At 44.3% G+C, this 24,724-nt stretch overlaps 1 protein-coding gene across 1 annotated transcript; it reads left to right on the top strand.

Moving 5' to 3' along the window:
* The first annotated feature begins 12 nt into the window (after positions 1-12).
* On the top strand, positions 13-10,058 carry CRNKL1 (crooked neck pre-mRNA splicing factor 1). The gene is made up of 14 exons (XM_021543336.4): positions 13-78; positions 270-422; positions 946-1,037; positions 1,138-1,296; positions 1,644-1,810; positions 2,310-2,488; positions 3,113-3,283; positions 3,949-4,140; positions 5,405-5,464; positions 6,555-6,635; positions 8,176-8,415; positions 8,678-8,779; positions 9,356-9,604; positions 9,806-10,058. Exons 1-14 carry the CDS (start codon positions 31-33, stop codon positions 9,971-9,973), a joined length of 2,061 nt encoding a protein of 686 aa, XP_021399011.3. The 5' UTR covers positions 13-30; the 3' UTR covers positions 9,974-10,058.
* Positions 10,059-24,724: the final 14,666 nt, after the last annotated feature.

The following is a 24,724-nucleotide window of genomic DNA, read 5'->3' as shown; positions in this document are numbered from 1 at the left end:
GGCGGGGCCGGCGCGCGCAGCGGCGGAAAAATGGCGTCTACGGCAGCGGGGAAGCAGCGCATCCCCAAAGTTGCGAAGGTGGGTGGCGGGGAGGGCGGCGGGGACCCCCCGGGACCCCTCGATACCCATTCGTCTCGGGCTTCGCGTCCCGGCGGGCTCCGACCCCGCCCGCGCCGGGCACCGCGCTTCGCGAGGCGCCGGAGGAAATTGATCGTGCCGGTACTGCGTTAGGAAATGTGAGCCGAGCCCCCCTTGTCCTTGCCTTGCAGGTGAAAAACAAGGCACCCGCCGAAGTTCAGATCACAGCGGAGCAGCTTCTGAGAGAGGCAAAGGAGAGGGAACTCGAACTTCTCCCACCGCCTCCGCAGCAGAAGATCACAGATGTTGAAGAGCTAAATGACTATAAACTCCGGAAGAGGAAGGTACAGTTAAAAAGAAAAAAAAAAACCGGTTTAATCTTGACACTCATATAAAGCACTAAAATTCCACTGTTTTTAACTTAAACAAGATGTAGTCCCTATTCCTTGTGGGCTTTCCAGTTGAACACAAATTCTTTAAAACCTTTTTTCATGCTACTCTTTAGCAGAACCTGCAATTTACAGATGTGTTGCTTGAAACTGTGCCTGTGTTCAGAACACTGAAAGGGTAATTATTTACACAATTAATAGGAGTTTTCTTCATTACCAGCAGTATCTGGCCAGCCACTATAAAAATATGAACAAAGACAGTAAATGACACTACAGTAATGCTGAGTTATAAATCTTCTGTTGAAAGAATTGCTTTGCTCATGCAGATTTACCCATGGTTTTGCTTGGCTTTTTGCTTTGAAAGTACCTAAGCTAAGCAAGCATATTCCTGATGGTTATTATAATACCCCATAAGCCATTTTTGATGTGAATTGTCTGCACAAGGATTTCTGACTTACAGATAAAATTTTCTCCTCAGACTTTTGAAGATAACATAAGAAAGAACAGGACTGTTATCAGTAACTGGATAAAGTACGCACAATGGGAGGAAAGCCTGAAGGAAATACAGAGGTAATGATGATGTGACTGTAGGCATATCTTAAGGGCGTTTTTAGACACACACTAAAGTCTAGGAGGCACATTTTACCTGCCCTGTACTCATGTTTTCCAGAGCCCGTTCCATTTACGAGCGTGCTCTGGATGTGGACTACAGGAACGTCACCCTCTGGCTGAAATATGCCGAGATGGAGATGAAGAACCGCCAGGTCAACCACGCCCGGAACATCTGGGACCGGGCCATCACCACCCTGCCTAGGGTGAACCAGTTCTGGTATGATGGCCAAGCAGTGAGATCCCTTTCTAGCCCCAAAGACCCCCACAGTATTTGGCTGTTCTGGGGTTATACAGATTATCCTGCTTCTCTTCAGGCTGGTCTGAAAAAAATGGAGGAAAGCTGAAGTTTTGGAAAGGTTTTGTACTTTTTAAGTGGTAAGAGCCTTGGGAGAGAAGGATGTTTGTGTGCCTGGATACTGCCAGTCACTGCTGTGCTTACAGACATTTCTGGGGTGGGAGGAAATAGGTGAGGGGAGCTCAGGGATACTCTTAGGAAGCACTCCAGAAATCCCTGAATGGATATGTTCCCCATGTGATTGCAGAAACTCAATCTCCTTTCTCCAGGTACAAGTACACATACATGGAGGAGATGCTGGGGAATGTCGCTGGGTCACGCCAGGTGTTTGAACGGTGGATGGAGTGGCAGCCAGAGGAGCAAGCCTGGCATTCCTACATCAACTTTGAGCTCAGATACAAGGAGGTGGACAGAGCACGAGGCATTTATGAGAGATATATCCTTTTCAGAGTCTTGTGACTCCTGCCTGAGTTAAGGTCTCCATTCTTTATTTCCTTCCTAAATATTCCATGTCCAGCAACGTCCCTGTACTCCTTTTCACTGTGGTGTGCTGGGAATGACCCACCACCCTGGGAACCAGCAGGAGGCGTTAAAAGCGTGTTTAGGGAAAGCCTCCAGATTCAGTGGAGTGGCTGCAGGTTGTACCACAACAGTGTCTGTTTAACTGCACTGCTCATGCACCCAGCTCTTTTGTAGCTATCGTTTGTTTCTCCTCAGATTTTCCCTGGCCCTTATCCCTTTTTAAGTTCACAGTAAGGCACAAAACCTTTGCATGCTTATACCTGTCAGTGTCTTCTTCCTAGCTGCATTTATTGTTCCCCACATGTACCATCCTGGTAGGTGTTTGATGAAGTCCTTGACCCAGTAGTCCCTGGGAAGAACACAGCTGGGGATGTGCCACTCGGCCAGCACTGTTTCTTTAACAACAGCTGTACTTGTCCTCGTTCACCCTGATGTGAAGAACTGGATCAAATACGCGCACTTCGAGGAGAAGCACAGCTACTTTGCCCACGCCAGAAAGGTGTATGAGAGGGCAGTGGAGTTCTTCGGGGAGGAGCACATGGATGAGCACTTGTATGTGGCATTTGCTAAGTTTGAGGAGAACCAGAAAGAAGTAAGATTTTCTTGATCTGAGTCATGCCAGTGTTTCTCCTTGAATATCAAACTAAAGGCATTTAACATTCACTGCAATACTTGCAGTTCTCAGCCCCTCATGACTGTAGCCTGAATTAGGGAGACAGTTTTTTGCTCACCTCTAGTTGCCTTTTGGTGCCATCAATAAAATGTGTTCTAAGGGAGATCTGCCAAGCCCAGGACCAACAGCATTGGCTCAAACATGTATCCTCAGACTGGAGGGGTTCTGAGAGGTTATGGGCCTGCATGATAGAAAACTGGATTGGTCTAGATGTTTTTCACAGTTTCTAAGGTTCCCAGGCTGTTATGAAATTGAAGACATTCTGTGAACCCCAAACCACAACCTCTTAAATTGGTTTAAATATTCTAAACCTGTAAATGAATAAGAGATGATGGGGGCTGGCATTTTCAGGTTTATTTTTTCCCCCTCAAAGCTTACTCTTCAGGGAGATCTGTGTTAGTCCTCTTCTAAAACAATTGCTTATGTTGGAATGTCTGACCATTCTGTATTCTATTAAATATTGCCAAAAGCTCATTGAAAAGCTGTCAGGGAGGACAGAAACTGCTTTGTAAATATTTATGAAATTATATTTAATATTTTTAGTTTGAAAGAGTGAGGGTTATCTACAAGTATGCCTTGGATAGAATTCCAAAGCAGGACGCCCAGAATCTCTTCAAGAATTACACCATCTTTGAGAAGAAGTTTGGTGACAGGAGGGGAATTGAGGACATCATTGTCAGCAAGAGGAGATTTCAGTATGAAGAGGAGGTGAAGGTATGTGGGACAGGTACCCTCCAGGCTCACTGTACAGCCAGCTGGTGTTTAAGGGACACGAGTATTTTGTGATATCAAGGCTGATGAGTTTCAAGTTACCCTTGAAAGTCAGTCCAAAAAAACACCAAGGGAATATTCATTTTAGAGACAGAATTCCATCCCTGGGGAAGAGAATGGTATCTAAATTCACTGCTTTTTTTGTTTCTGCTTTCTAATCTAGATTGTGCAGGTGAGGGTTTTGGATTGAACTCAAGGCTTGGTACCCTTAAGGATAATGCAGTTTAGCTTGTGGTTACTACTTAGGGAATATCCATTATAGGACACCTCACCTGTGCATAAATACCTTTTAGTGAGAAAACACCTGTGCCACACCTGTCTGCTGTTCAGTCCACACTGCACATTTCATCACTCCTCATCCCTTCTGACACTTTGCTTGGACTGCCTTCATTGAGACAATGCTGAGGGCAAAACAAAAACAAAATTTAAAGAAAAGTCACTTTTCCTAAGCTAAAAGCTCTACCGTAACCATCCCCAAGACTGACAGTTTTCATTAATATTCCAGTGATCTGTTTTAAAGGGGAAATTCTGACTAAGTAAAGCATGAGGCTCTGTTAGTTTTAGTGACTGCAGCTTGTTTGCTGTTGCCCCATTCCCGTCTCTGAAAGGCAAACCCCCACAACTACGATGCATGGTTTGACTACCTGCGGCTGGTGGAGAGCGACACGGACACCGAGACTGTGCGGGAGGTGTATGAGAGAGCCATTGCCAACGTGCCCCCCATCCAGGAGAAACGCCACTGGAAGAGATACATCTACCTCTGGATTAACTATGCACTCTATGAGGAGCTGGAGGCAAAGGCAAGTAGTGACAATTCAGGGTTTCCCTTTTGTATAGTAAATAGCTGCTGATATTTTAATAGGAAAACCAAGAACTAAATATTCTCTGTGTTACTAACATGCTACAGGATTTATTATTTAAATACAGAGACTTTTTCCTCTTCCAGTTTTCCCTTCTGTGCATAAGGGAGGGAAAAAGCCAAACTCATTTTATCCCAATTCATTCAGAAACACACTGATAACAAAATCAGGAGTGGGTATTTCTGGTGGCCCTGGCTGAACTGCCCATGGCAGACTGTTACCTGAACTTGTGAAATAGTTTTATATTTTAAAAAACTGTTTGTGAAGCAGCCAGGTTGTAGTCATTGTAACCTTTGAGGCTGTGCAAGTATTTATTGGAACATTAGAGCTGCTCTGAGTATGGAACACCTGTTCAGTGTCTGTTGTCATAAATGAAAATTTGTCCAGCTAAATTAATATGAAAAAATAAAATATTTATTTTGCAATCAAATTCTCTCTAGCCAGCCACAAGGAAAGAACAGAGCCGAGCCCGGGGTCGGCCCTGGGTGTACAACAAGGAGTCGGCTTCAGCAGAGGTTTTCCCCCATGCCCACACACCTCCATCCTGTTACAAGCAGTTTTTATAGGGAAAATTCCACCTGAGGCCAAGATTTCAGCAATCAGTCTTTTCTTCTATTCGGAGTCGATATGTTAATAAGATTCTCTTTTTTTTGGTAATGAGGGAGAACAATTCAGTGTCTGGAGTTTGTTGAATCCCTTGATGAAATTTACAGGAAGGCTGCATTCACGTGTATCTGTCTGAGGATTTCCATGATATCCATCTCGGGTTGTTTATGCGATGATCAGCACCTGGGGTTTCCCTATCTCCGCAGACATCTTACTTGTAAATTAGGGTGTGGGGGAAATCCTAATACAAACGTGTATACTCTAACAAATATTCAATATCACATATATCATATTAGAAATGGCGCGAATTATATCTACTACACATAACACTGTTAAAGGAAAAGACTTACTTTTCCTCCCACAACCAGGACACTTCTTTTTTGTTGGCTTCCTAGCACTGAACCTTGCTTTGAAAAGGTGAGTCTTGTTGATGCAGAAGCTACCACCTTTGAACTGTGTACACTAAGTAGATAAGCATTACTGATTCTAACCAGCTTGACTTAGATGCTGTTCTGCAGTTTTGCAGTCACTGCAAGATTCAAATTCAGCATAATCTCAGCAGTAAACAGAGTGTTTTACATGCTGTCTGTTTTTACAGGATGCAGAGCGAACCAGACAGGTGTACCAGGCATGCCTTGAGCTCCTGCCCCACAAGAAGGTATGGCTCCTCCATCAGTTTGGTTTGAGTTTTGGGTTAAAATGCCCTAGATAAGATCCTTTCTCTTCCTCTGCTACATTCAGGGGTGTAAGCAGCTCCAAATGGCTGCTAGTAGGTTCATCGAGACTTTGCTTAAAACTTCAAGTATCTCTTCCAGTTTCTCAAAACTTCTGTCTTCCAAAATGGTTTTCCAGCTAGAGTGCAAGATGTCTGTAATTTGCATCACAGAGGGAAACTGCAGGGCAAGCACTGGTGTTAGGATTCCCTCATACATATGAGACACAAGGGTTTTTTCAGTATTTTCAAATTACTAAGTAGTTGCTAAGCAAACCCTAAGAAGATGAAATTGCACATAGTCAGAAAACAGGGAAGACCACTTAGATTTTGCTTGCTTGCATTCCTCCTCAGGCAGCATCGTTTGTAGCTGCTCACAGCCTAGTCTCCTGCAGTCTCTGTAGGGCACTTGAGGCTCTGCTTAACTGGGTTAACACTTTTTATAGCATCCAGTGGCCTCCATGGTCACCACCACTGAGGCAGCTATGTTTGACAAAACAGCTTTCAGGTCTGTCTTCCCCATTACAATCAGTCTTCAAGGCTGATTGATTAGGGTTTTATGGGTTTTTTTTGCTTGTGAACTTTAACTAAAATATCCATGTGGCCAAACCCTTACAACTGCATTGCCTTGGAATGTCAGAAAATCCTTGTTCATGTTCTTCTCCTAGTTTGTCATTTATTGTGTCATGAGCGTGTCAGATTAATCTCTAGTTGTTAAGAGCTGATTAGGTATTGATTGATTCAGCACTGGCTGATGTCATGCCAGTTGATGATTGGTTAAAAAACTATTTTCTGTGGTTTAAAAGACTTCTGTCCTGGCCATTTTTGCTTTTGCCCCAATATACTGTCCTGTTGTAGAGGCTGTTTTAGATAATGAACCCTAAACCTTTCAGCAGGAAAACACTGAGATCAAATGAGATTAACTGCAGTAGCAGTCATATCTTGTATAGACAGAATGCTTATTTTTTTAAGCAACATGTACAGTATTATATACTGACTTTCCAGCCTAAATAGCACTTTGTTCTTTTTCTTCCAGTTTACATTTGCTAAAATGTGGCTGCTGTATGCACAGTTTGAAATTCGCCAGAAAAACCTCCCCCTTGCCAGAAGGGCTTTGGTAAGCTTTGTCAGAGCCATAATTGACTTTGCTAATAGTAACACAGGAATGTTATTAAAAGATCTTAAATTGTCTTTTTTAAATTGCTGATTTAATCCACTTAAAATACAGCATCCAAGAAGTCTGCAGGGGCCAGCATTTACTGTCATGTATGATTTAAAAAGAAATGTAGCTTGTTCCAGTGAATTAGCCCCTGGCAGAAACAACAAAGCGCTCCTATGAATGCAGGGCACCCACATCAGCTCAGTGCTCTTACAAGTTCTTAGCTGTTGCTGATGGCTTACAGTGATACTTGTTCTAACAATAGTGTTTTATAAAGCCTTGTAGATGAATGGGAAGTTTGCCTGTAGGAAATTAGCACCTGCCAAATTTTGTGCCAGTCCCAGCTGCTGACAGAAGCAATCACAGGGACTTCGGGCAGGCTCAGGAGTAGGCTGAGCAGGTTCACTCTGAATGTCAGCACAAGGGGACAGCAGGGTGTGATGGGGAGCAAGAAATAGCATCTTTTTGAAATGAAAAACTTGCTTTCCTTTCAGTTCAGATATTCTTAGTAAGCTCAGGGATAGCATCAGGCATTTTGAGAGAAAGCCAGTGTTGGTGGCAGCTGAGGTGGCTTGACTTTCATGAGTAAACTGATGGGGTTTCCACCCTAACAGTGATGGAAGGCACATGGAAAAGAACTGAGCATACTCTGAAATACCAGTGGCATCTGCAAAGGGCCATAACAGTGACCAAATTGGTAATCCCAAGTAGTGGTTTCCTCTATTTTTAATAAATTCCAAGGTACTAAACATGTAGGAACATTGTGCAGGAGAACTGTGGTAAGGGAATTCCATCTCAAATTACTTCTCATTGGCTTGAGGGAGCAGAAGCCACATTGCTTAGTAAACAATACTTGTCTATAGAAGTGACTCCAAGGCCAAATTCACTACAGCCTGTCTCAGGTATGCCCATTCTAACAGTTGTTGTAAGTCTCCCTGATTAAGAATCCAGAATTGCCTCTCACAGCTTGGCTCAGGACGGACAGTTTTCTTCAGAGATTGAGGTGTACAGAAACAAAGTACTTTGTAAAGACATTATTCTCCACTTGTCCATTGCTGCCAGCCAGCAGGCAAGGGTGGGCAGCCATTCTGTGTGCCAGGAGGAACAGAGGGGGGGATCCACAGTTTGATTGGTATCATTTGTTTTATGAGATGCTTGGGAACTGCTTACCTGGCAGGCTGGTACAGACTGGTACTGTACTTCTTTCAGGTGCTCAGCTGATAAACCAGGGTAGGTTCCACTCACACTTCACGGGTAGCCCACATACTGTAAAAGAATGACAAGTGACAGATGTCTTCTGCTTGCCAAGCTCTTAGTGTTCATGGATGCACATTTGTTCTGCAAAGACTGGTTTAATTTACTACTGCCCCTGAACAAGCTGAATAAACGGTGTAAAAAGACGAGTTGTAGTTCAAACACTTAGAAAATCGAGTGGGGGTTTATTTTCCTGCAAGATCACTAAAGGTTTGGTTTTTGGGTTTTTTTTTTTGCACAACAGGGGACATCCATAGGTAAATGTCCAAAAACCAAACTGTTTAAAGGTTACATTGAGCTGGAGTTGCAGTTGCGTGAATTTGACCGTTGCCGAAAGTTGTATGAAAAATTCCTGGAGTTTGCACCGGAAAACTGCACATCCTGGATTAAGTTTGCTGAGCTGGAGACCATCCTTGGGGACATCGACCGTGCCCGGGCCATCTACGAGCTGGCTATTGGCCAGCCCCGCCTGGACATGCCAGAGGTGAGCAGGGAGGGGGCTGGTTTTAAGGTATTTATTGCACAGTGTAGCTGATGAACATGTAAATAATCCACCAGATGAAACATGAAGTGAAAGCTGAGTGGTTGATGGGCACCAGGTTTGGTGCTGCTCAGCCCTAATCCCAGCCAATGCTGCCAAAGCCCCTGATCCCTGAACTTTTTCTCAGGGAAATTTTACCTTTATTTGTTCTTTTCCCCTCCCAATGTGCTCGGAATGGACATGATGAGAGACTTCTCTGTTGCAGGTGCTTTGGAAATCCTACATTGACTTTGAGATTGAGCAAGAGGAGTATGAGAAAACCAGGAACCTTTACCGGCGGTTGCTGCAGCGCACACAGCACGTCAAGGTGTGTGTGGGAACCTGGGACACAGAGTCAGCCCTGAACTTGGCCTGTGGGCAGGGAAAGCTTGAGCTTCCTTGGCTCAGATCAGCCCAGGTTCAGGCCCATGCCTGTGCTCTGAAGGGGGGAGGGAAATTCCTGAATTTCATATGATAACAGGCCTATCTCAGGTGAAAGAAGCTTTTCCAAGGAGCCCTCATTGCTGAGCAGGTTTAGGATCTTGGTTGCTAAAACATTGCAAGGAAAACTGTGATTTTCCAGTGTAGCTTGGTGCTGTCACTGACAAAATCCACACAGATTTCTCATGACTTGAAACAGCCACAAGAAATTGATCCACATGCCTTATGTGGATGTTGTGTCCTGCTGCAGTGGAGGGAATCTTACTCGTGTGAAAAAACCTGATTTTCTGGGCACCTGTTGGCATTGTTTGGTGGGTTTTTTGGGCTTTGGTTTTTGTTTTTGTTTGTTTTTGTGGGTTTTTTTTTTGTTGTTTTTTTGCTGCTTTGTTGTTTTTAACCTCTGCTCTGGCTGTAGTGGTGTAGAGTGGAGGCTGGAGCTGGAGTTTGTTTGCTGTGCCCACAGGTCTGGATCAGCCTGGCACAGTTCGAGCTGTCAGCAGGGCAGGAGGGACGGCTGCAGCGCTGCCGGCAGATCTACGAGGAGGCCAACAAGGCCATGCGCAGCTGCGAGGAGAAGGAGGAGAGGGTCATGCTGCTCGAGTCCTGGAGGAGCTTCGAGGACGAGTTTGGCACTGATGCCACTAAGGAGAGGATAGATAAACTGATGCCTGAGAAAATAAAGAAGAGGAGAAAGCTGCAGGCTGAAGATGGGGTAAGGAAAAATTATGGCAGTAGTGGCTGTGAGCCCTCAGTGGCTTTGTGCTTTATGAAGTCAGGCTGCTGGGCAGAGGATAGCAAACATGGGCTTAAATTTTCTATTATTTCTCTAATTCCCCTTTCTTATTAGAAGCACCTCCTAATAGCCAACATTAACATGTAAATTAAACTTGCTTTGTGGTATTTTTCTCTCTAGTCTGATGCTGGATGGGAGGAGTACTATGATTACATTTTTCCAGAAGACACTGCCAATCAGCCCAACCTCAAACTCCTGGCTATGGCAAAGCTCTGGAAGAAACAGCAGCAGGAGAGCGAAGCTGCAGCCATGGATCCTGACAAGGACATTGATGAAAGCCAGACTTAATACCTTGCCTTTTCCCACCCCTTTCTTGGCTCACTGTACAGTATTTTCATTGGTGATAAATAAATGTATTTAGAGAGTTTTAGTATTACTGACTTGAAATGGATTTTGTGTGGAAGACAAGCACCATCTTGGGGTTGGTTCCCTTTAACAGTCCTGCAGGTGTCCATCAGTTAAAGGAGAGGTCCTGGGAGCAGTGCAAGGGTCTTTAGCTGTCACCAGTGACAGGAGAACTGGGTGGTAACTTTGTTTTCAGCAGAAGGGCCTGTCCAAGTCTCCCACAGCCTATCCCAGCACTGCTCAAGGACATTAATATGCCAGGGCAGCAGACCTTGAGTGAGAAAGAGGTCTCCAACCATCATCCCTAATTAATTCTTCAGTAATTCTGTTAAATATAAGAGTATTTTGAGAATAGTTGAAAACAAAACACCCTGGTTGTTGACCATAACCTGGTCAATTTCCTATCTAAGGAAGGATGCTTTTATCCCAGAAACCTGTGAGACAATATTAGAAGTAATATACACTGAAAGTAGGCCCTAGAGGACAAAGTGTACACATCAGTACCACACAGTCAGTCTGTGTTTGAACACAGAAGTTTGAACATGTTAAACATGTCCCGGCAGACACCAGCAGAGAGCTGTCACTGCTTTGGGCTGGGCATCACTCTGACCTGTCCAGCTGTGGCCAGAGCAGCCTTTTTATGCCCCACCTGCACCTCTAATAACATGTGCCTCCCCTCCCCTGCCTTCTCATCTCTGAGTGTTTCTGCTGACCCATAACCTATTGCATTGTAAATCCCATTTCTAGTTTCCCTCTTTCAATTCCTCCTGCTGCTCTGTGCCCCGTTGCTTTTCACAGTTTATTTTCATGTTTCCGTCTCTCCTACTCTCTAGCTGCTTTTTCATTTCATTGAATTTGTTACGGAGTTTTCAGAGGTGGTAAGATTGTTTTATTGTGTATATTTTGGTGACTTTTTTGGGTGGCTTTTATTTTGTGCATGGGGGGAGAGGTTTGTTTGTTCCTTTGTTTTTGTATTGTTTTATCCTCTGAGCACTGCATTTTCCAGGAATTCCTTCCTTTTTTGAACATGGAACCTTGCCTATTTTTCTGCCAGCTTTGCTGAGTACTGTATCAGTTGCTGGTATTATCTCTCTTAATAAGGCCAATAGTGAGGTTGTCAGCAGGGGCTCAGGTGAGCATCTTGTCTGTGTCTGCACAAAGAGCTTTAGCTAGGCACAGGGTCTTGCAGGGGAAGAGCCATTGTTACCCTGAGTTAAAAAAACCACACTTTTGGATTTTCAAGCCATGTTGATTATTGTGGGGTAAGAACAAGATTTGGATTTTTTTTTTTTTTTTTTCTTTTTCAAACCCTGAAACTCCTGTGAGGAGTGATCTGGACCCTGAATGCAGCACTTCCAGGAGTAAAATTATTCCCCCTTTGGAGCACTAGTGAGACTTGGAGGTTTAATGGATTCTTCTCCTTCCACAGCCATGTTCCGACCCCATTTCTCTCCCTCTGCCCTCCTGTTACAAGCTCATCTTGAAAAGGGCAACCTGTAGGTTTTTATTCCATAACAAGTAAAACAAAACATACCTGCTCATGTGCCTTCTGGCCAATGAATGGTTCCATGGTTGAAGCATTACTTCAGGAGAGATAATGGACACAGATTTCTGCCCTCTTTTCCCTTGGAATGTGTGAGGCACCTGTGAAGCAGAAGCTTTGTGCTAGAGATACCTCGCTCTCCAGGAGCACTTGCCCAGACTCATGCCTCTGTTACACCAAGCATGAACCTGAAGTGTTCCTTGAACAATTTCAGTGTTAATCTTTTGCACACTTCCAAAATGGGGAAGCCAAGCTCAACAGTGGGGCTCAGTTTTCCAGGGATCTACAGCAACAGTTTCCCCTCACTCAGACTTTATGATGCTGAACTGAAGAAGGAAGGAATTCTTCCCTGTGAGGGTGGGGAGGCCCTGGCACAGGATGCCCAGAGAAGCTGTGGCTGCCCCTGGTTGCCTTGAAGTGTCCACAGCCAGGTTGAAGGGGGTTTGAAGCACCACTAGGAAGGTGTCCTTGCCCATGGCAAGGGTGGCACTGGATGAGTTTTAAGCTCCCTTCCCACCCAAACCATTCTGGGGTTCTCTCAGTGCTTTGTGCCCTGCTGTTTGACTCCCAGTAGCCTCTGTTCTCTCTGAGCTCATGCTCTAATATGAGCTGAGATATTCCTGCCCATTTGATTTATGTCAATTTGCCTTACTCCTAAAGAGCTGTGGCATGTTATGAAGCCCCAGTACCCTCCTGGCTCCTGCCTGGCCTGCCTGGATTTATCACCAGGCTGGGTGGAAGAGAAACACTCCTGCTGGAAAGCCTTCTGGCAGTGGAAAGGAGAAGGGGACACCCCACTGGGGAAATAGCCTTCTGGAGAAATGGCACACCAAGGTTTAACCCCGCAGGAACCTGCTATGTGCTATCTTTCAAAAATCAAGTTTTCATGTGGATTTATGTAGTGGAAAGGTGAACAGCTGAACTGCTACCTGGCAGAAGAGGGTCCATGGGGCAAACAATGAAAAGACGTTGGGATTTAGGATGCTTTTTCAAAACAGATTTTTACATGGAATTGCTTGTTTAAGAGAGGGCTGACTCCATCACTAAGTAAGGAGTAAACAGATTTTATGCTCTGGAACTTGTGTGACACAGCTTAAACTGTCCTTCTTGTCTCCCACCAATTGAGCAACAGCTGCTGCTGTATTGGGGTCTGGAAATTAGTAAGTTCATGGGTCGAAGGCTACCCTTGGGTTTTTAGGGAGCATTTTTTTTATCTCCTGACTCTGTTCTGCACATTATCTTTTGTGAAGCTGCCTTTTCACCTATTTTTATGAAAAATATCCTTCTTCATGAAGGATTTAGTGTTTGTAGTCATTAAATTTCTGTAGATACCATCAGTCAATAAAATGCTGCACTTGAAAGAAGATAAATGTTTGTCTGTGCTTGGTAGTTGTGTTCTATTAGTGATGGTTTATCTGCTGCTACAAGAGCTCAGAAGTGAGATAAATCCAAGGACCACATATAGAAAATACCCTCCTCAGTGGGAGCTGAGCCCTGTGTAGGTGGGAGGTGAGGGCTTCTGTTGCTCTGGAGCCCTGGTTAGTGGTAATCTGAGGGCAATTTGAGCTGTTTTCTCCTACCCGTGCCACAGGCGCAAGGGTGGGCAAATCCTGGTGGATACAAGGATTCCACATGTCCAGGGAAAGAGGAGAGGCTCAGCAGTGAGGCTGCAGGAGTCACACCAGCTGTAATCTTCTCTTGAGTAGAAATGGGGAAAAATCTGAGCTGTTTCATGGGAATATGAGTCAATTGGCTGAATGTGTAACATTTGAAGAGACAAATTCAGGGCAGCATGGATGGGAGAAGTGCCATTGTTGTTGGGTGAGAATTCTGAAGCTAGGGACTTCTTATAATATGAGGGGAGCTGGACTGGACAAAACATAGATCAAGCCAATATGGTTAAAGCTATGTTCTCCGTTTATTGTCTAAAAGATGGCAGTTTATATACACTTCAGTATAGTTTACAGATTATGAACACACTATCATTGGTCAGCAAACATTGTTTACTTTTGCCTTAAGATGGTCAGACTTTCACACTGCAGCTCTACCCTAATTCACACTCAGATAGCTCATTACTTTTGGTCACCTTAACAATTTCTAACTGCGCCACAACTAGTTTCTTACTACGCAAAAGGCTTCCAGGCCCCACCAAGGCTGCTTATCTGAGGCCTAGTAGGAGGGTAGCTCAATCCTTCACTCTAAATATAAATCATGTCCTGTCTCTCTCAAAAATCTTACAACAGAATTCTCAAGAAGTCATCTTCCAGAGAGGGGTAGATCAGGGATTTCTTTTTGCTCCTGGCTGTGATACAGAAAATGTAACATCTGTATTAATGGTCTGCAGCAGCTTTGCAGTTCCCAGCGTTATTCTGTGAAGTGGGTTCAGAGAATGCCTTTTGGGAGTTAGGTGTATCCATTTGGATGACACTGGAAAATACTGATTTTCACGGAGAAAGTAAGGACCTGGGGCAGCAGCTGAAGGATGGGATCTGGATCCAGAGGATGTAGCAAATGTCTCTGCTCTCTCCATGAATGTCCATGTAGGGCTCAGCTAAGGTTAGCTCTGCCCATGATGATTCTTGATTCTTCCCATTTGGGGAAGGCTGGGAATGGTGGAATCTGTCTGTTTTGTGAGGAATTTGTACCCAGTAAAAGGCAGGCAGTAAGAAAGGGAAGAGGGAGAGGTTTATGAGGTTTTTCAGGAAATTGACATGGTGACATCTGAAAATAATAGAAACCTTTGAGAGCATTATGGATAACTACGGAATTCAAATTGGGAATGTTCTGTGCATTTTTCATATCCCTACCAGGAGGAGTATAGCAGTTCTAATGTTTAAGGCATGTATAGAAATAGAAGGCTGAACTGATCTCCACAGGCCTGTTTGTTCCATTACTGTCCAGAAGGAAATAAATTAGATTCTATTAAATTCTAAATGCTATTCTATTCTATTTAGATCCAGATGCTTCAGAGGGAGACATCAGAAGAAGGAAAGCTGGGGTTTAGAGAGTTGATATTTGGGTGGCATCAACATAACATGCCCAAGGTGCAGTTTAGTTAAAAGCAACAGCAGTGAGTGCTGCTCTCCTTTGAGAGTGTGCACAGGACCCTTAGGCTGAACTCAAAATCTAAAGGTCCTCAAGAAGAGCCATTTTATTCATAAGAGGATTTTACATTTGGTTGGAATGACGTGCTTGGTGCCCAGCATGCTCCAAGTCCCAAAACTTGAATTATGGGAACATTTTGGAGACAAATGATTGTGCTGCTCAGTCTTTAGAGAGGTTGGTAGAACAAACCTGTGTTTTCTTGTTGGGTATTGTGACTGAGACTGAGACTGTTGAGAAGAGTTTGCAGAGGTGTCTGTGCAGTTCTGATCTCAGAATGGGCATCAACTTGCACAAAAATACCAGAGGAGATTTTGGAACAGCTTGGGGTATTTTAAAGCATCAGCTTCTATGCCAGTCTCTGGCCAGACAGAGGATCTTCTCCAAGATAGGGAAATCACTCTTTATACCCACTTGTCTGCCCCATTTTAATCTTTCCTTCCAAGTTATGTAAATAGCACCAGACTAATATTCCCTGTGTACCACTGGTAAGCTGATTTACTCGCTCCACTTTATCAGACACAAAAGCACTGCAGGGCTGGTTTGTAAATTAAGTTAGGTTTGGTTTTTTTTATTTTTTTTTTTTTTACATCTGTGTTATTTCAAGCTCTTATGTAAATACTTGGAAAGCAATTTCTATATGTACTCGGTTTGTTATGCAACTACACTGTGCAGTGATGCCAAAGGGATTTAATTTTCTTATCAGTGGTTTTTAGAAGAAGTGATCATTCTTTCTGTGAAAGGCTCAGGGAATCATAAAGTGAAAACCAATATTAAATGGCAGAAAACAAGGGCAACTACAAAATTAAAAAGAGGGAAAAAAATAAATGTTCTTAAGTCACAGAACTATTTAGGGGGGCTTTCACTGAAGGCCTGATTATTGCTCCAGTGTGAGTTGGCTGCCTTTGTTCTTTATGGAAATTATTGAATTATTCAATCCATACATCTGTGTTTCAGCCCTGTGTGTGTGTTATTGATGAAATGTCTTATTTAGAGCAGATGTTGGGCTGGCCACTGCTAGCAACTGCTGGCCACTGCTGGCCATTGCTCTCCCAAAAACCTCTTAGAAACCCAAAAACTCCTTCACATAAAACCCAATTTTTAACTGAAACTGATTTAATTTTGCCATGAGTTAATGCGTTACGTGCTGAAAAGAGAACATTGAGGGGAAAATGAAGGCTGAAGCACTAAGTGTTGAGGCTGCTGTAGCAAAGCTCCCAGAGTCCCAGAGGGCTTTTCTGCCCATGTTGCAGCCATCCCTATAAAGCCACTGGAGAAACCCAGTCCTGATTCCCACAGACTCCTCTCACAGCTCCCTCTGTGCATCCCAAGCCACTGCTCACGTGCAGCTCCCATGCACTTGGCCGAGCCTGCAGGATGTAGCTGGGTCGGGACATCTGTGCCATGCATCCCAGAGCCTAGCTGCTGCTGAGGGACGTGGCTGGGGGTCAGCTGGGCTGCTCCTGGAGCTGGCTCCGGGCTCCCCATGAGCTTCAGGCTCAGTTCTGGGGCATTACTGGGACAAGGAGATGATGAGGAGACACTTCCACCAGAAGCCAAGCTTTGGCCACCAGCTGATTTAGTTTAGCATCCTCAGCTGTATTTACACAGCTCTGGGAGCCCAAAGTCCAACACATCATTTGCTTAATACTTTGGAAGTCAAAGTGAACACATACTAAGAGGATTTTAGAAATAAATGTCCATAGTTTTACACATTTCTCTTTTCAAAGTAACCATGCAAGCGGAGGTTAAACTGCAGCAAAACCTGGGTGTCTTTTGTTCCCAGAAGTTATGGGAAGAGGACAGAACTGCATCTCTTGGGCTCTGGGGTGGTCCTGCTATTTTGATTCGTGGCTACTGTGTCTTGTAAGAGCAACAGAGCTGAGTGCAAGAGCTCTTGGGAGTTAATAATGGAAATTATCTGACAACTGCCACATCTGCATGCATCTCCATATCACCATTGGGAATGATACTGTAATGCCACATCATCCAATTAGACTTTTTCCCTCTTTCCATTAGGGATGTGCCTCATCCAAATGCTGTTGTATAAAGCTGGGGGGTGCTTGTGAGGTTAGTTCATGGCTGTCTAGAACCCAACTAGCTTATTTCCTCATTTACATAATGTTTTGGATTCCCAGGACAATCTCTGCAAACTCAGATGTCTAAGTTGCCACAGGCTGTGGGCAGGAAATAAATTTGCTTGTTCCTTCTCAAGGCTGATGTGAATTTCATTTAAAGGGGAACCAAAATGATTTATTTTTAACTTCATTGCTAAGTTAACAGTTGGACTCTATGGTCTTAGATGTCTTTTCCAATTTAAATGGTTTCCTAACTATGATATTTTTGTATTTTAAGAAGGAAGAAATTGCCATTTTACCACTTAAAAACACTGTTCTTTCTGCATTTTGCTCTGTTTCAGTAATATAAATAATGGTGTTAATTAAATTTTGTATTAATTTTCTCATGCATGCAATGAAATCCAATTCCCTTGTTAATCCAGCAATCTAAGCAAACACCATATAGGACCATTACACGAGAGCAATCAATCTCTTGTTTCTCTCTAATGTTGCCTTTGATTTTTTTAAGGGTGAAATTAGAGTGTTTCTGCGCAGACAAGAATAATGTCTTGATATTACCTTTCCACCCTTGCTACCCAATTTAAGTTTTTAATGTGCTGCTGATAGACATCCAGCAATTGGTGGTGGTTTCTGTTTGTACAATTTTTGTGTTTGGGAAACCAAGCCCCTGCAAAGGGGTTGGCACATGAGAGTTTTAGACTGGGATAAGAAACTGCATCAAATTCCTAGAGAATTCTTGTTGGGTTGGGTTTTGTTTTGCTTGTTTTTTAATTCTGAGAGTTTTTGCAAAGAACAAATGGATGGTGGAGGTGATGTGACACCTTTGTCTCTGCAAAGACCCCTCTCCGAGTGCTGCCAGGTTTCCCACCAGCAGCATCCAGTTCCCAGGGCTTTGTGTCTGTTGTGTGCTATTGAATTTTGTCAGGCTAAAATTTGGCAGAGGAGCTGTGAGCCCAGTGTCAACCAGCGTCAATCCTGACCTTTCCCAAGGTGGCTGCTGCTCCGGGTGGCTGTCGATCTGCCTGGAATGTCCCAGTGGTGTGCAGCTCTACTGGTGCCGATGACTGATCAGTAGCAGCCTCTCAGCCTTCTGGAATGGCTGTGGGAGATGTTATGAACAAAACAGCCTGACTGGGACACTTGGATCAAACTAAGTACGGACATTGAAATGTTAATTAGCCAATTGCTCCTGGGAATCACCTACAACCCCACCCACACTAGGACCAGGATGCAAAATAATCCAGTGGAATCATGGGAGGGGGTTTTGGGGATGAAAAACACCCCTAAATGGAAAAGATGGGCACAGTGGAGGGGGCTGGATGGGTGTGCTGGTTGGGGAAAAGGGAACCCCATCCCTAGTCTGTGTTTGACCTGTCACCATAACCTGCAGAGGACCAGACTGGACTGGGCTCTGGGAAGCAGGCACAAGGAAAACAAACGCTCTTCTTATACCCCCCATTTTCCCTGATAGGTTTATAAGCTATTTGCCCCACCTTTTACTCCTCCCTTACCATATCCTCATTGGTTCAATTTCCTACACCCCTTCTCCTGAGTTGCTGTCTGAAAACTTCTGTTCACACTCCCCCTGCCTCCACTTTGTCTGGGAGCCCGGGAGTAAGTCCATATTTCTCTACCACAAGACCCATGTCATTGCTGTCCGTCCCTGCCCTGTCCCTGCCAATAACTGGGAATTGCAGGGCTCGTAGGGGGACGATCATGCCCCTGCTGCAGCCGCCCCACAAGGTGCACACTGCAACAGGGAAGTGATGGCCAGCTGGCTGCAGCTGCCTGGCCACCCAGCATTATCTCCACCTTACCTTACATCCAAAGCACAGCACTGTACCAGCTAATAAGAGGAAAACTGTATCCCAGCCAAACTCAGGACAATCACAGGAATCATCTCACAGAATATTCTGTCTGTTTTATTGCTGCATGCACTGGGAGCCTGAGCTGCCATTTTTATAGAAGTGCTAAAATTTAGCATTTCTTAAATCTCCTGCAAAGATATTTTTATTACCTTCAATGTTTTCTCCTTCTCTTTTCTTTGTGCATAACTAATGAAACCTCTCAGAAATAGCAGCAGAAAAGAGAGAAGACCAGAACAAATGGAACAAGACACATCCCATGACAAGGGTGACCCCAGCCCAGCAGGAGGAGATATCACTCAGGGAGGACACTCGGACAGAGTCCCAGGAATGAGCCTCCTTCTTTGCAGTAAACAGAAGCTGGAGCCTGTGAAGAATTACTGGGATGTGCCAAAGGGTGAATTATGACAGTGCTGTTAATTCTGGGCTGGTAGCAGGGCTGGGGTAGGTCCCCTCACCCTGACATCACCCTCTGCAGCAGGTGATGGCTCCTGAGTCTGGAGTTCCGGGCACCACATGGGCTGTCCTTAAGATGCTTAGTGGGGTTTGGGGGTTTTTTCCTTTCTCCTCCTGACTCAAAACTTGGCTTCCAGGGGTCTAAGCAGAGAGCTCGGGACTCCACGCCCTGGGAAGGGAGCTAAAAGCACCTGTACATCAGGTACAGGCACCACACTATCTTCTCAGGCTCATAAATAATGAATTGTATGGATCTGAGGCTTTCTCTTTAATTAGAACATCTAAACCTGGGCACTCAAAATGTAATTTAAATTTCAAATTTGAAGATCATCCATGCTCCTGTCTAATGTTAGATGTTAAACTTGTTCCCACCCACTCTTTAAAACCAGTGGAGATGCCTGAGTGGGCCTCTCCTCTGCTGACTCCAGAGCAAGCCTCGGGGTGGGCTGATCCTAACACCCCTGGAAGCAGGTGTCATGATCTCAGGAAATAAAGGAGAGCTGTGTATTTCAACCTCTTTTAAAAGTCTGTCAGCTCCCTAAAGTGCATGAAAGCAGACCATCTTCCTTTTTCCTTGTTTTTTGCTAATGATGCCTGTGTATTTTCACTTATTGGTTCCCTCATTTAGCTTCAGTTCTGCTGGATGACTCATGTCAAAAGCTCATAAAGCCTGCAGTAAACAGCCTACTGTTCATCAGAGCAATTTGGGAGCTCCTTCTGGGAATACATTTCAGATTGTTCAGTTCCAGCCCCAGGGGTGTTACAGTACTGCTGCTTTCAAAATCACTGGAAATCCTTGAGTGCCCTATATTTTTGTTCCTCAGATGTCTAAATGTGATGTTTGGAAGTTAATAACTACACCCTTTTCCATTTGAAAGCAATTCCTGCTCCCTGAGTCTCGTGTCCTTTGGACTTGAACTGTTCCTCATTAGTAGTGGTGTCCATGGAATCATGGCATGGTTTGGGTTGAAAGGGACCCCAAAGTCCGCCTAGTTTCAACTCCCTGCTCTTTCAGCACTTATGTCTGGACAGGTAACTTGTCCAGCTCTCTGTCCTTCCTGAGGAACCAAAATGGAAACCATTGTGTGGGTTGCAGAGGCACCATTTCCGGCGCTGTTCCTGATGCCTCCCGGCTGCTTGTGGATGCCCCTGGTCCCTTCCAGCCCCTCACCCTCTGCTAAACAGCCCTGATTTCAGACTGTCAAACACATATGGAAATGGTGCCGGGTACTGAGGGATCCTTTCTCTCATCTGGGTAATTAAACTCTCAGCTGGCTGCGCAGTTGGATCTGAGCTCCACTGAGCTGTTCATCATCAAACCCTTCCTTCCTATTCCCATACGTGCAGCTCAGTCTGGGTTGTGATTTACACAACCAAACATCAAACACTGCTCACAAAATTGCTGGGAATTTTATTCTTTATTCCTGTTGAAATCCTCCCTGGCAGTCAGAGATGGAGGGGGGAGGGATGCCTGTTTTTACACAGGGTCATCTCCTCTATGTGGCATCAATTTGAATGAATTCACACAAGGTGTTAAGTAGACTTCTGAAAAGGTGAGAACTTGTTCAGGATGAAGCTTCAGAAGGAATCAGGGCAACTTCCAAGCCACTGCTCCTGGGCTCAGAGAGCAGCCCTGGCCACATGGGAAGGGCTGTTCATTCCCTGGACTAGCTGTGACACTGCAGTTGTATAACACAGCAGCTGCATCAGATGGGCTCCTGCTGCCATGGGCTTCATGCTCTGCAGCCAGCATGCTCATCCGTGCCCTTCTCCAGGCCAGGGCCATGCTGGGAAGGAGGAGGTGACTTCAGAAAACAGAGGGAAAAGAAGGCATGGCTGTTCAGCAGCTGCTGGGGCTTCCCCCACTGCTTAGCAGCTGCTGGGGCTTCCTCTGCTGCTCCTGGATGTCTGCTAGGAAAAGAGCACTGCCATCAGTCTTTTCTTCTCAGCAGCATTTAAAAACACAGAAGCTGGGATGCTTTAGGAATGTTAAGTAACAATTCAGCACTGGTTTTCATGCCATAACAATAAAATGGTTTTTTTCAGTTGAAAGAATCCCATTTCCCCCTTTTCCTGTTTGTTGCTCTGCAGCTCTTCCTCATGCAAAATCTCCAAAGGACTCTTGAAGGGTTGGTTGACAGGAGACCTGGCCACTGCTCCCCTCAGGGCCATTCCCCTGGCACTTTGGAAGAGAATAGAAAATGAGGAAGGAGCAGCAGGTCATGAGAAGGCCACGCTTTCTCACGGTGCTGGAATGTCCCAAGTCAGGTGCTGGGCTCGTGGCTCAGAGCAGGAAGATGTCTGCAGGCAGCTGCTGCTAGGAGAAGAGCTCCTGCTGTGTGTCCTCTGCTTCAGACATAAATCCCAGTTTTTCCTTAAACTTCAATTCTGAGTGAAGTGATACACAGAAATAAATAAATAGACTCCACAACTTAGAGTAGTTATGAAGTGGGTATGTATTGTCAGTGCCTGGCACAGGTGAGATCACTCTCCAAGACTTGTGCACTGAGCTTTAGTCTGACCCAAACCTTTATTCCCAAAGGTGTTCCATATGCATTACATTACACAATTTTTCTATGCATATTCAACCCCTGGCCCTGCCTGTCCTCGCCTCCCATGCTAAATAGGTCCACGCCCTTCTGGGCACACGTAGTTTGCCGTGGTGGTCCTGCAGGGGTCTCTCAGTGGTGTCTGAAGCTGAAGATCGTGGTCCTCCTCATGGTTGAACTTTTGAACTTTTCTCCTTTGTGTGTGAGCTTTTGGTCTTTTGGTCTTTTGGTGCTTATCTGAGTACCTCTGTAAGTCTCGGTAGGCTTAGGGACAGAGGAGCCTCTTTATCTGGGTTCTTTGTATCTTTGATCCTTTCTGGTATTGTTCTTTATGCAAGAAGCTTCAGAAATTTGCATTTTCTTATGCCCTTTTGTACCTTGGCAGAGGTTTCTTAAGTAAAAGGTTAAAATTCCACACATAACTCTACAAGCTAGAATAGAAATGCTTAATTCATTTTGTTAACTTAAGTGAACTCCAAAAATCTCTGTTTCAGGGCTAAAGGATTAAAAGGTGAAACATCCATTGCGTGGATGAGCACATGGCAGGAAAAATCCTTTTCTCCTGGTACTGTAATATTTTCTCTATTCTGTCTTCTGTTGTATTTTTTATAAGGTTTTAGTAAACCTTTTACATCTTTGGAAGTAAGTAGCATTTGTCACAATACTTTCTCCTAATGCTGCCAATGTTATTTAGAGAACAGGCATGTGTGGGTTTCCTTGTTATAAATGAATATTTGTCCAGCCAAATTCAAGTGAAAAATGAAATATTTATTTTATAATCAAATTCTATCTAGCCAGCCACAAGGAAAGAACAGTGCCGAGCCTGGGGTCAGCGCTGGGTGTGCAACAAAGAAGACAGCGTTAGTAGAGGTTCCCTCTATGCCCACACACCATCCTCCTGGTACGAGCAGTTTTTATAGGGAAAATTCCGCCCGACGCCAGGGTTTCAGCAATCAGTCCTTTTCTTCCTATTCAGAGTCCCAAATGTTGATGAAATTTCTTTTCTTGGCGTTGGGGTGGAACAATCCAGTGTCCAGTGTTGATGAATCTCCTGATATAGTTATGGGAATCTGGTATTCACATGTATCGGCCCAGAGGATTTTCATTATATCAGTCTTGGGTCGTTGACGTGATGATCAGCACCTGGGCATCCCCATATCGCTTTGAGATATGGTCCATCTCTGGATGAGCCACATCCATTTACTTGTGGATCAAGTTTCAACATATGTCACGTTTTGCTTATGAGAGGGGGGGACTGCTAATACAAATGTGTGTGCTTCAACAAATATTCAATATTACATATACCGTATTAAAAGTGGCACAAATTATATAACATGCTCATGCATTTATAAACTTTCAGGGAGGAAATTCACAGGTCTTGAGTCAGTTGCTGCTCCCTCAGCCCCCACTCCAATGGATTCACCCCCCTGCCAGGGCAAGGGATATTTTTCACTAGACCAAGCCCCCTCCAACCTGTCCTTGGACACTTGCAGGGATCTGGGGCAGCCACAGCTTCTCTGGGCACCCCTGTGCCAGTCACCAAAGATTATGAGTGCAGTACAAATAATAAATATGCCAAGTGGGGAAAGGCATGATAGCCCTCCAGCACAGCAACCCCATTAGTCTGTGGGTTTGCTTCTGGCTTTGACTATTTCCAGCTGCCCGTTTTTGGCTGCTCCTCACACATCCCATGTAGCTGGGCTCTAAAGAGAGGTTGTGTGCTTCCAGTGAACATGTTCTTAAAATTCCAGCCAGGGCCTCTTGATGGGGTGTCTGTGAGCCCCTGTGGTGCTCCTGTGTGCCAGCCAGGCAGTTTTCCTGTTGGAAATACCCACCAGTTACCAACACAATGCCAATCTGAATACAAACCTTTTTTAGGATTTCTTTTAAGTGCTGGCAAACAACAGAATGCTTGCAAATTACTTCTATTGAAATTCACATTCACATTTGTGCTTGAGAAATTTACTGTAGTTTTCTTTAAAAAATGTTTTTATTTTCTCAATAGAAAATTCCCCACAGAAATCTCCATGGTAACGAGAGATTATGTTAGGGTTCCTATGAAAATATGCTGCTGGTTTTCATAGACTCTTGCAAGAGAAAATAATGTTACTAGTAAAAAATTCTGATCAGTTGGTATCTTGCAAATGTTTTGGTCCAGGTGCTGAATTGAAGGGCCATTTCACCCCAAAAAGCAGGATTTTAAGGGTGGAACAGCATGAAGAAATGATACCGCTCTGACAGGCCAAAGGTACTGGTAAAAAGGATTGGAGGGGCTTAATTTGATGTGTAAACACAAATGGACTGAAAGGGGAAAACATTATGGCTCTCAGTTAAAAAAACAATCTCCAAGTGCCACGATTAAGGTGGAATGGATAAGTTGTAGGTTCCAATCCTGAGCAAGCAATTAAAAAATGGTCTGATTTACAAAGGGTGTGTGTTGCAGCAGCAGGCCCCTAGCCAGGTAATAATTACCATAGACTACATGATTCACAGAAAGCTGATCAATCTCTCTTTATTATGTTATTATTAAGAAACACATTGCTTTTATAGACAGTTACAATACAATACTAATTGGTCCTCCAATCCAAACACCATCACCATTAGCTGATTAAGAAACCACCCTCTAGTAAACAAATCTCTATAACACATTCCTCATGTTCACAACAACAGGTGCAGCAAGTTAAAAATTGTTTCTCATTCTTTTCTCTAATCTTCTCACAGCCTTTCTCAGGCAATACCCGGGAAAGACGTGTATTTTTCCCTGTGGCCAGAGAGCTGCTGCCATATTCATTCTGGATTCATGCTGGATCCCTGTTGGGAGCATCAGCTGCCCCTCTCCATCCCACACCATTGGCTGTGTGACAAACAGGTTTTGGTCTCATCTTCATTTGTGCCACTGCCCTAAAATCCGTCTCCAGGTGTTGCTGTAAACCAGGGCAGCTGTTAGCCTGTCTGAAAGTGTGCTGCAATTACCTGCTGAAATTAAGTGCTCCTAGGGTGCATAGCAGTTGTTCTGGTTTGAAAGCAAAACCAGTGAGAGACTCCAAGTCAGAAATACAATTTATTGGGAAAAGGGAAAAAGAAAACAAAATACATGCAAT

This window comes from Lonchura striata, chromosome 3 (assembly GCF_050655825.1).
Source record: "Lonchura striata isolate lonStrDom1 chromosome 3, ASM5065582v1, whole genome shotgun sequence".
Lineage (NCBI taxonomy): Eukaryota > Metazoa > Chordata > Aves > Passeriformes > Estrildidae > Lonchura > Lonchura striata.
The sequence above is the reverse complement of the archived record's forward strand: the minus strand, read 5'-3'. Positions and strand labels throughout refer to the sequence as shown.

Bases quoted from the DNA above. Each gene is read 5' to 3' on its own strand.
- CRNKL1 (XM_021543336.4), top strand. From the start codon at position 31: ATGGCGTCTACGGCAGCGGGGAAGCAGCGCATCCCCAAAGTTGCGAAG. The intron at 2,489-3,112 runs GTAAGATTTTCT...TAATATTTTTAG, and splicing joins TTGAGGAGAACCAGAAAGAA to TTTGAAAGAGTGAGGGTTAT. The intron at 4,141-5,404 runs GCAAGTAGTGAC...CTGTTTTTACAG, and splicing joins ATGAGGAGCTGGAGGCAAAG to GATGCAGAGCGAACCAGACA.